At 40.0% G+C, this 12517-nt stretch overlaps 1 protein-coding gene across 3 annotated transcripts in view; it reads right to left on the bottom strand.

The window, feature by feature from the left end:
* LOC5569501 (solute carrier organic anion transporter family member 3A1) overlaps positions 1-12517 on the bottom strand; it is a 63324-nt gene that overhangs the window by 1017 nt on the left and 49790 nt on the right. For all 3 annotated transcript variants that reach the window (XM_021844781.1, XM_001658533.2, XM_021844783.1), the window contains exons 7-8: positions 330-1422; positions 70-275 (exon numbers count right to left, since the gene is read on the bottom strand). In XM_021844781.1, the coding sequence (XP_021700473.1) occupies positions 70-275; positions 330-1422 (1299 nt within the window). The remainder of the gene's footprint in view (positions 1-69; positions 276-329; positions 1423-12517) is intronic.

Below are 12517 nucleotides of genomic sequence, written 5' to 3'. Positions count from 1 at the left end.
AGTAAGTAAGAGTTTATATTAATAAACTTATTACCTTCCAACAGATTTCTATAAAAAGCGAATACTCACATAAGGCCGTTATGTTGATGTAATACCGGAACAGTCGCTGATCGTACAGTTGACAGTTCCCCCGCTTGCCACACTCTTCCGTCCACACCAAGCAGGTACTGTCGATGATGCGCCCGTAAATGATTGGGCCCGGAATCAAAGCGAACAAACTGATCATCATCAGGATCAGCCCCTGCGTAAAGGATTTGTCCTCCTTGGCGACGCATCTTAAATGTTGGGACCGTTAACTATGACAATTGTGTCAACCTTATCGAACTTACCTGTAATTGACCAACAGATTGCCAATGCGGCCGGAAGCTCCAAAGCAGTTGATAATACTGGAAATTATGGAAAACAGATAGAATCCCATGGCGCACCCTTTCAAACAAGCTCCAGGAATCAGCCGGGCAGTGAAGGGACTGTCGGTGCCGGAGGGTGTCGTGCTGGTAAACTCCATCTCATTCACCTCTCGACGCGTTCTATTCGCGAGATCCTGTTCGGTTTCCTTGCTTGAGGTTGCGTTGAAGTCTTTCTCGTCGTACGTTAAATCATCTTCATTGTCGTATAGGTAGATATCATCCAGGTCTGTATCTCCCGGTGGGGAAGTCTTATACGTATCCGAGCTGTTCCTCAGCAGAGGAACTGATTTGCCTTGGTGGGTATCGTCATACTCATCCGGTGCGGCCACCGTAAATGTTGAAATACTGTTAGTCGTAGAACTGCTGGGAGACCAAGACGTTGACGTCGAAGCAGCTGTAGTTGGTATAATATCTGGAAGGGTTGTTTCCCTAGACATTGTCCTCGTAGTAAACGAAGGATTCATTTCCCAGGGTTTTGTAATGGGTGAATAGTTTTCATTCTGACAGGTACATTGATCGTAGTATTTCCCTTTGGCATCCCACGCGTCACATCCAGCGTGACAAGCGGAGAAGAACGTGATTCCCGTTTCCTCCTGGCAGATGGGACTGTACGGTACTCCATCGCAGTGACATTGGCTGTTGCATGCCGTGGACAGATTCAGACGCCCCTCCACCAGGGGCATAGTGCCATCGGGGCACGTTAGGAATAAGTACGAGAACTGACCGAGCATATAGCCGACGCCAACGACGACGTTCCAGAAGAGAAGAATCTTCGGCGAGGGCTTCTTCTTGGAGATGACAATGCCTGAGATTAGGAAGCCGGCCACCATGCCGAACAGCGTAATGGGCCCGGTGATGACCGTGGCGTTTGCGGTGTTCTTGTGGAACTGAACCTCGATGTATTTGCTCAGGAACGTGATGTAACCGCTGGAGCCCAGGATGTAGAAGATGCCGGAGATTATGTTGAACATGAGCAGCTTGTTCTTGAGGAGCCGCATCAACGCCTTTGGAAAATCTGCGGATTGTATAGATGTACATTTTAAATGGAATGTAAATCTGATAGAAATTTATTTGTCAGATCAACCAGTATCAAGTAGACTTTCAATAAGATTTGTATAGGACTTGTTTATAATAGAGAAAAATAGACGTGACGCTTTATAGTGAAATTTGAACGTATTATACAATCATTTCAAGTTTCCTTTGTTTTGAACATCTCAATAAATCGCTTTCCTGAAGGAGTTTAACGTTTCACATTAGCGATTTCTTCAGGCGATGATGTGTGAAATGGACGATGTATTTTGAAGGAAATAGTGCTAAATATGTTCATCTGTGTCTAGATCATCTCTACGCCAATTTGTCTTGATGTCCTTAACCAGGTTCCTTAGAAATTTCTTTTTAGATTGCTTCAAATCAGAGGGATTGTTACAAGTATTTCTCCGAAATTTTCCCCAAAATTTTCATCTACAATTACTTTAAAAGATAGCCTAGGAATTGCTGCAGAAATTACTACAAGAAAAGGATCATACTCTTGGCATTACGTTATTCAAAGGGACAAAGAATACTTCTCAGCTTAATGTTCTATGAGCAGGTCTATAGGTATTGTCTGAGAGCTTTCCACATTACCGCCATTTCTGCATACGTGGCAAGTATCTTGTGGCAAGCACGATGACACTTCATGCCAAGGTAGTCAAAAATTTTTTTTGACGAAAAGATCCTGGACGACGGTCTAGGAACCGTCTGTAAGGCTTTGCTTGGAAGTACTGGTTGCTACCACAAGGCTAAGGAAGAACAAGCCTCTAAGAGATGTTTTCTAGAATAGGGGGACATGGGGCAGGAGTGCCACCTCTATTTTTACATAGTTCAAATTAATTATCTAATGTTTAATCCAAGATAAGTATAAACTTAGCTCTAATTGAGTTTTGTGTAAATACTACGGTAAAAAATATTCACTATAAAAAATTTAAAAAAGGTTTTTAACTTGCCAACGTGATAAATGCGAAATATTATAAGAATGTGAGTTTGGAAAATAAGATTTGACTTCCATTGAACTCAAAACATAAAAGGATTCCCGCGCAGTATTAATGACTTATGATTGTTCTATACATTTGGGAAGATTTTTTTTGCAAAAAGTTATTTTGATATTTAGTTTTCCATATAAAAATAGTACAGTTGACTCTCCCTTACTCGATATTCCTCAAATCGTTCAAAGTCGGAATGGACTCGAAATTTCGGGAGACCGCACTTAACTCGGACACATGGCCGCAAGGTATCCTGTTCCGGGAATTTGAAGGTACCGGTTCAAAAAACATATGGCTACCCCAGTTGACCACACCTACCATTTCGATCACTCCGGCGATGGAACGTTCCCCATTTGTGACGCCCACCACCTCGATGGACCAACGCTAATTCCGCAACTCAGACGCATCGTAGAAAGCTTTTTGGAAGCCCCTAATCGCCCCAATCCAGTCCTGCCTCCTGCTGCCTGCGCTCATCACTGTCGTCTGAGTCCTGTGATTGGTGGTCGAAAGGGGGTCTTCCATCAAGCTTGCCTAGGCAAGTATTCTTGTAATTCAAACTATTCGTTGCGTGATAAAATTTCCTGCACTCAGAACGTTTGCTGCTCAGACCACAACAACTTACCATCGACGCCTACCACACATCTAATGCATCAAGCAACTTTACCAGGACGCACCACAGAAAGCACTTTGGGAGTCGCCAGTTGCTCTAGCTCAGTCGCGTCATTTGCAGCCAGCGTTCTTCAAAGTCGTCCTGGCCCTGAGTCTAGATTGGCGGCCTCCCAGTCCACTATCTCAGGCAATACCTCCGGCTACACTTCATCATCTTCACCGTATCCTGACTTGACGTTGGAAGAAGTACTCCATGGCTTAGCTGAAGATATCTCTCTTGGCACTCCTACTGCGACCAATGTTGATTCATCATCTTTTGACATGCGTAGTAACAACGAGCATCGTTTTCAACACCCGGGACGCACAATCCTTAGCACGACGGGAGCCCCTTTGTCCCCCTCTACAGTCGTGACCATGCAGCCAGCGCTCGACAGCCGTCCCGGTCCTGTAGTAGGGTATGGTGAAGGGGTCTCCCAACCTGTGCCGTCAGGCAAGTACACAGAATGTGCTGACAGTATACTACCTGACGATCTCATACCTTCCAGTCTGCGCATCTACTACCAAAACGTCCGTGGCTTGCGTACAAAAATCGAGTCCTTCTTCCTTGCTGTTACCGAGCTGGATTATGATGTGATTGTTTTAACCGAAACCTGGCTAGACCACCGCATATTGTCAGCACAGCTATTTGGGAGTCACTACTCCGTGTTCAGGACAGATCGCAGTGCTCTAAACAGCAATAAATCGAGAGGTGGCGGAGTCTTGATAGCAATTTCTTCGCAATTCAATTGCTGTTCGGACCCTACACCTGTCAATGACCAGCTTGAACAACTTTGGGTTAGGATCCTGTTGCCTGACAGAAATGTGAGCATTGGGTTATTTTACCTACCACCTGACATGAAGAACGATGCGGATGTTATTCGTTGTCATATTGAGTCAATCGCAGCCGTTCACAACAACCTCTCAGAAAACGACTTAATTCTTCAGTTTGGTGATTATAATCAGTCAGACATCTACTGGGCTGCTGAAGCGGACAATCGTCTCTCTATCGATCTAGATCGCTCTCGTATGTGCCCAGCGAGTTCTGCACTTTTGGATGGGTTTTGCTTCCATGGACTCTCTCAGGTCAACACATTGACGAACACGACAATCCGTACCCTCGATCTCGTCCTCGTCTGTGATACTGTGTTGCCTAATTTCACACTTCTTGCAGCGGCCGAAGCACTCACGATACTTGATGACCATCATCCTGCAATTGAGCTGATAGTCATGTGCCCGTTGCCAGTTACATACGAGATGTCACACGACTACACTGGATTTAACTTCCAAAAAGCTAATTTTGAGTCATTAAATGTCGCATTAATGTCTGTTGACTGGAACCATCTGGATTCGATCCCTGATATTAATGAAGCTGTCGATTTCTTCACGAATTATGTGCTCCAAGCAGTCACGAATAATGTTCCACCGCGTCGCCCGCCCAGCAAGCCGCCTTGGTCTAACGGTCAATTACGTCTGCTTAGGCGCCGACGTTCTGCAGCCCTTCGGTGCTATTGCAATAATCGATCGCAACAGACAAAATTGGCATTCAATGAAGCAAGTCGTGAGTACAGGAATTATAATGCTTTACTGTATGCTCGCTATAAACGAAGAACGGAACAGAACCTACGTACGAACCCAAAACAATTTTGGTCGTTCATAAATTCGAAAAGGAAAGAAAACGGCCTACCGACATCGATGTACCTAGACGAGAATTCAGCCGACTGCGCCAGCGACAAATGCGAACTCTTCGCGGCACAGTTCCAACGTGCTTTCAACAATTTCGTTGCTGCGCCATCGCAAGTTCATGTTGCATTGGATGATACTACTCGTGATGTCTTCAGCTATGAAATGTTTGAAATCTCTGAACGGGAAGTAGCAAGTGCGATAACCAAGCTGAAGCCCTCCTACACTCCTGGACCAGACGGGATTCCGCCAGTGCTACTAAAAAGATGCTCAGCGTTGCTTATACCTTTGGTGAAGCTGTTCAATCGTTCACTTGGATGCCGAGTATTCCCACGAAGTTGGAAAATGTCGTTCCTATTTCCAATCCATAAAAAAGGTGACAAACGTAGCGTGAGTAATTACCGTGGTATTACTTCACTATGTGTCTGCTCAAAGGTATTTGAAATTATCATCAACGACTCCTTATTCAATAGCTGCAAACAGTACATCTCCAGTGATCAGCATGGTTTCTTCCCGAAAAGGTCGGTCACTACTAACCTCGTCGAGTTTTCAACGCAATGCATACGAGCGATCGATGCTGGTAAACAGGTGGACGCAGTGTATCTGGACTTGAAAGCGGCGTTTGATCGTGTTGACCACGGATTCCTTCTACAAAAACTTCGCAAATGTGGCGTGTCCGATAGCTTCATCGATTGGTTTGAATCATATCTCACCAACCGATCGTTATGCGTAAAAATAGGCTCTAATGAATCGAGCTCATTCACGAATTTATCCGGAGTGCCACAAGGCAGCAATCTTGGGCCTTTGTTGTTCTCACTATTCATCAACGATGCATCTCTAGTCTTACCGCCCGGGACCAGGCTGTTCTACGCCGATGATACAAAAGTCTATATGATCGTCGACTCCTTGGATGACTGCCATCACCTTCAGAGATTGTTGAATGCTTTCGAAGCGTGGTGCTCACGAAACTGCATGACGTTGAGCATTGAAAAATGCCAAGTTATATCGTTTAACCGAAAGCGGAACCCTATTCATTTCCAATACACGCTATCTGGTACAGCGATTGAACGAGTACAACGTGTCCGTGATTTGGGCGTTTGGTTGGACGAAGAATTCACGTTCAACTATCACTTCAATGACATCGTTTCGAGAGCAAACAAACAGCTTGGTTTTGTTCTGAAGGTAACTGAAGGTTTCACCGACCCGCTGTGTCTGAGATCCCTTTACTGCGCTCTAGTTCGTTCTATTCTGGAATTTGCTGCGATAGTGTGGTGTCCGTTCCACGCCAGTTGGATTACCCGAATTGAATCTGTTCAGAGAAAATTCCTGCGCCACGCCCTTAGAAATCTTCCTTGGCGTGATCCCAGTAACCTGCCTCCTTACGAAGACCGCTGTCGTTTATTGGGGATTGATACTTTGGAGAACAGGCGTTGTGTATCGCAAGCCGCTTTTGTAGTCAAGTTGCTTCAAGGGGACAACGATTCGTCATCCCTTCTGGCTGATGTCAGCATCTACGCTCCGGAGCGGAATCTGCGTAGACGGAATTTTGTCAGTCTCGGCAGTCGGAACACTCTATACGGACAGCATGACCCAACTAGATATATGGCAACGAAATTCAACGAAATTTATCATCTTTTCGATTTTAACATCACTATGACGACGCTTCGTAATCGATTTGCTGAATACTTTAGACATAGTTAAGTGTGCATTTCATGTAATGTTGTTGTTTATTGCTCGTTTTTTTTTTTAGTTTCACTTATATTCATTAAGACAAATTTTATGTCAGATGGATCAAATACAAATAAATAAATCTCGATATCGAGTTAGAGAACCATTGTACCGACATAAGGCGCATTGTACGCATTGTATAAGGAGCATCCGATGCAATGTTTGCCGTGAGACAAAGAGTTTATCGGATGTTGTTACAAGTAGCGGTGAACTTGAATCATGGCGCATTCGCACTTTTATTTTTCGTTAAAACCATGCCCGAATGATTCTAGAATCACAAACAATATATCCGAAAGGAAATCAACAGATAACAATGGAACAATCATCAGAATGATAAAACTATGGCTCGCGAACACTTAATCGCTAGCCCACACGTAGAACGATGCATTAATCGCGGAGAGTAGTTTGTTGTGATATCTCAACGACAAAAGGTTAATCGTTGTTTCTATGATCGCACGATAAAGAACAACCGCGATGCATCGTGGATTTTGTCATGATCACTAGATTGCCATCCTTGGTTCTGTAACTCGATACCTCCCTAACTCGATGGTCCCTTCAATATCGAGTATAGGGAGGGTTGACTGTATATCTTAAGGGGCAAGAGGGACACCGCAATTTCCTCATAGAAAGGCCAATGATTTTTTGTTTTTCTTGTCTAATATTGCATTAAATAAATATTTTCTATTAATTATAATCAAAGGAACCATCTAGGCTATTCATAAAGGTTTCTTACTAATTTTACTATTATTCCGATAGTCAAATAGAATGAAAAATTAGATATTTTGTAAAATTACCGTTTTACTATAAAGAAAAATTTGATCCCGCAGTTTTCATCAGTATTTATTGCTTTTTGCCCCATAGGGGTCATTAAAAATCAATGCTTTAACAACTTGGAAAACATTGTTTTAGTTTTAATCATATTTTCTGTAAGAGCTTATTTCTTAAAAAAACACATGTTCGGTTTGGCAAATATTACACTAAACAAGATATTTATTCAGTGAAATTATGCTCTCAATGTTGCAGAAGATTTCCACCTAATCAACTCATGGATTTCTTGTAATATATCAATGCTCTTGATGGAATAGCCTGAATACAATTTGGTGGAAAAACCTGGACAGCAGATTCGAGTGTTATCGAAATTGTTCTATTATTCAATATTAGGAAAGATTATTTTTAGTATTCAATTGGTTTGTAACAGGTTATGTAAGATTATTTTAGTATGGGGAATGATATTGAAGTTAAGCTGAAATATTAATAAAGATAAATAACCTGTATAATAAGACTTTCTGAACATTCCAAATATTACAAGTGTAATCTTTTCTACATCTGGTAACTGATTGCTAAATGGATTTCAATTTGTATAATAATGACGAATATCCATTTCAAATTAAGCTATATTGTTGATAATTTTTATTGAAATCTATTTCCTAACAACGAATAATCAGAAAACAATCCTCTAATGTAACGAAATTTCGTTTCAAAATATTATAAAATCTATTGTATCCTAACTCGTTACTCTAACTCTTCATCAATACAATCAATGATTTATCCATTTTTCTATATTTTCAGCTGTAAACTTGTGTTCATTGTAACAACAGCAAAAGTAGTACAATTCAGTCAACAACATAAACAGGGAAAGGTTTTTTTAAAACTCAGTTTACGTTTCAGTCAGTAATTAATATCAAACTTTATATTGAACTTCTGAATTCATTTTTTTTTGTTTTAACCCAATTGCTAAGGAAAACAAATAAAAAAATATATAGGGGGGAGGGGGGAATTGCTTGATATGCTACGTATTTTCCAAGGGGGGGTATCAGCATTTGTGACGAAATGCTACAAGGGGGTAGGGGGGTTTGTAAAAAATCAGTGAAAAAATGCTACGTCATTTATGGACGGCCCCATACGAGTGGCACACTTGTCCCGTACCTTGTTAAAAAATTTCATAAAAAAAAAAACATTTTCGAAAATCTCAAACCTACATGTATTTCTTATTTTTCGAAATCTCATCAATTAGAGTAGGTGTACCACTTATGGACATAGTGGTTCCCTATTTCGCCATACGTGATTACTTGAGCGTCTTCACATTTTGCAAGGTTTTGTATGTTGTAGAAGTGAGATTTAAGAAATATCTTGATGTCAAAACATTAATAAAGATTAAAAATGCGAAAGTTATCAAAATTTCACATATGTCCAAATAGGGAACCACTATACTAATAACTGGTACACTTTTCCTACATCATTTAGAACAAGAAGTGAGCTTTCCCTTACACTGGAACAATTTGTGATAATCAGTCATAATTTGATCTGGTATATCTTAAGGTGTCCTTCTTGCCCCCACCCCACTACCTTTATGAGTCCATTCTGAAATGCAACTGAAATGAATCTTAGTAACAATGCCTTCAAGGGTATGGACAAAAGGTCAAACAACAAAATGTCGAAAGGCAAAAGATCGAAAGAAAAAAAGGTCGAAAACGATTTGCTTGGAGGGAAATTTTACTTTCTTTGAGTAAATATTTTCGATCCTTTGTCCCTTACTTTTTAATCTTCGACCTTTTTATCTCTTGACCTTCAGTCCTTTCGACCTTCTGTCAGATTCTAATCCATGATATTCTCCATGAAAACCTCCAAAAATTTCAAACGGAGTTTTCCACGAGATTTTTTAGAAATTTCTCCAGGGATATTCCCAGAGATTACTGCAAAAAATCCTTCAGCGATCACTCCAGATATCCCGTTTCTGATAATTATGAAAAATTCTACCAGAAATTCTTTGATATTTTTAAACAATTTTTGAGCAGCTTTACAAGTTACAGCAGCTCATGGAATTCTACCAATAGTTTATCAATGGAAATACTTGCAGAACTTTTTCTTATCTTAATTCTATACATTTCTCCAACATTTCTTCTAGGGATTCGACATGGGGGTTTCCAAGGGTTCAATTTTGCCAAAATTCCTCTAGCATTTTTTCTCAAAACTCGTGATTCTCCTAAAATTATTCTTATTTTTTATTTTAAAATCTTCTGTAAAATTCTAATATAAAACGCTTCGAAGTCGTTAATTTACAGTATGACCCTTTATAATACGATAAAATCAACAAATGTACATGGAAGTCGCATAATAATGAACGCACTATATACGGTTCGAGTAAACCATAGTTCGAAATCGGTACCATGCCCACACAGTTACGGATCACCCACAGTGACGGATCACTTTGGCGTTCAACATCGTATAACTCGCTCAAAACATAAACGTTGACGTAAAACATATTTTTCGCATGTTATACTATTTGTCTTCTACCATTTGTAATGTTGAGCACAACATCCAACCGCTAAATAACGGTGTATTTGACAAATGTTTAGTTGGTACCACACAGCTATCATTAAATGGTCGTTTTCTGTAAGGAGTGCCGTCAGCATTCATAAGCTCCCACAAGTGGTAAAATTCAAATATTATAGCATGTTTTATGCTCGTTCACTTCGATTTAGTATGAATTCATCTTTGGAAAACATTTTACTTGAATTTTTATTCAAAATACCGAATATTAGCACTTCTAACTAGTGATCCATAATATGGGCCAGGAAATGATTGTTTACCACGGTTATGGATCACTTCCAAAGAATGTAGATTTCTGCTATTTTATGCATTGGATTCGACATTTTCAGACAATAGCACTAAGGATAAAACTAATAAAACATCAAGGTTTGTAAATTTCATATTTTAGCAGACAAAAATGGGTGGAAAACTTGGTGTGGAGCGAAAACAGTTCATGTCTCAGTTACTACAATGCAGTATCACAATAAATAGGGCATTTTACCCTTGTTTCCAGCTCTAACACTGCTATTGTTTGCAGTAATAAATCACATTGTCAAATTTCGCCATACCATGCAATACAGATGCATTGAGTTGAAAATATCTTGATTTTGCGCACTGATCCGTAATATGTCACAATTTGATCCATAATATGAAAATTGATCCATAATATGGTTTTCAGGAACCGACACAATTTTTAATTTTTATGCAATCCTATGTAAATATTACACTCAAAACAGTTTACTAACCGAAGTTCCAATTTGAAACGATTCGATTCGTGCTTTTAAATTACAATTTTACGTTTTCCATGTCGTTTTATTGAATTTTATAGGTTGGACTCCACACTATTTGATCCATAACTGTGGGGTCATGGTATATCTCAAAATCCAGATAATAGAGAAACTTTGGGTTTTTAGAAAAGTTGTTCTGGAGGTGAAGCGCTATCCGAGAGTACCTCATTTAATTCGAAATTTGACCGCTAGGTGGCACTAGTGGGCATGGAAGTTTTACTTTTGTTTTGCAGATATTTCAAGATCCTGACCCTTTAGAAGGATGGCGTCTTTGGCAAAGTTGTTGAGTAAGTTAAGGACTATCATTGTTCGAGCTAGTTGATTCAAATTTTTGCCACTAGGCGGCGCTAGTGAGCATGAAACTTTTGTTTGCAGATATCTCAGGAGCCTGACCACTTAGAATGATAATGTCTTCAGCAAAGTAGTTCAGTAGCTCAAGGGCTATCATTATTTGAGCCAAGAAATAGGATATTTTGCACCAGGTGGCGCTAGTGAGCATGAAATTTTTCAGAAGCTAGAAGCGACTATCATTATTTAACAAAATCTCGAACTTAAAGGATTAAACAAAGAAAGAATATAAGCTACTGAACAACTCTGCCAAAGACGCCATCTTTCTAAGTGATCAGGCTCCTAAGATATTTGCGAAACATATGATTTATGCTCACTGCGCCGCCTGGTGGCAAAATTTTGAATAAACTGGTTCAAACAATGATAGTCCTTGAGTTATCGAAAAACTTTGCCGAAGACGCCATCTTTCTAAGTGGTCAGGATCCTGAGATCTGCGAAACAAAAGTTTCATGCTCACTAGCGCCGCCTAGTGGCAAAATCTCAAATTTCTTGGTTAAAATAATGATAGCCCTGGAGCTACTGAACAATTTTGCCGAAGACGTCATCTTTCTAAATGGTCAGACTCCTGAGATATTCGCAAAACCAAGGGTGTTGTACAAAGTACAACGCGCGACTACTCTCGTTACAAAAATTCGCGCGACGACCGAAAGGTTAAACAAATCCCCAGTAAGTACTACTTAAGTATCAACGTCACTAGGACTTCCACTCTATATACATGCAACCATTTACTCCGTTTTATTTATTTGGGATTCATCTTCAATCTGTTTATTGATTTCTAGGTCGTGTTTGACTCAGTGACGAAAATCTATCTATTGCAGACTTGATTAACCCCTCTACCGGCAGCTTCAATTTTAACCGTTAAAAAATATTCAAATCGCTATAACTTTTTTGTTTCTCGATATTTCTGCACCATTTTTTCACTTGATCTCAAAAAACTCTTCTAGTTTAAGACTCTGTGCCGACATTACTCATTGGTTACCTAGTTTTGAAGATATTCAGATATTCCTTGGGGGACCGACATTCTCCATATAAAATGTCTTTGGCGGCCATTTTATTTTTGGTCAATCCATCAAAAACATAAAATGTGTACTATACAAAGCCAAGTAATAAGGAGCTACTCTGAAAAAATCATATAAATTGGTTCAGTATTCTTTGAGAAATTTAAAAATTACGATATGAGGTTTTTTGAAGTTTTCAAGGGGTTTATTTGTCCAGCGTGGTACCCGAAACATAAACGCTCATTACTCAAAGACGGCTGCACCAAATTGCGTCATTTTTCACAACATACTCGCATTAATGTATCATTCCGTGGAGTGAATATCCGAATACGATAAAAATTCTGTAGCCTGAGATATTTACGTGGGTTATGGCTACGCGTCGGTCCCCAAGGAATTTTGGAATATCTCCGGATCCAGATGACTAATTATCAATACCGACACATATTCTTAAACTAGAAGAGTTTTTTGAGGGCTTGCGAAAATATGGAGCAAAAATATCAAGAAACAAAAAAGCTATCGCGATTTGAATATTTTTTCAGCGGTGAAAAATGAAGCTGCCGGTAGAGGGGTTAAGCTGATTAAGCTGACAAATT

Source organism: Aedes aegypti, chromosome 2, assembly GCF_002204515.2.
Source record: "Aedes aegypti strain LVP_AGWG chromosome 2, AaegL5.0 Primary Assembly, whole genome shotgun sequence".
Classification (NCBI taxonomy): Eukaryota; Metazoa; Arthropoda; class Insecta; order Diptera; family Culicidae; genus Aedes; species Aedes aegypti.
Note: the sequence above shows the minus strand (reverse complement) of the source record. Positions and strands in the feature narration are given on the sequence as shown.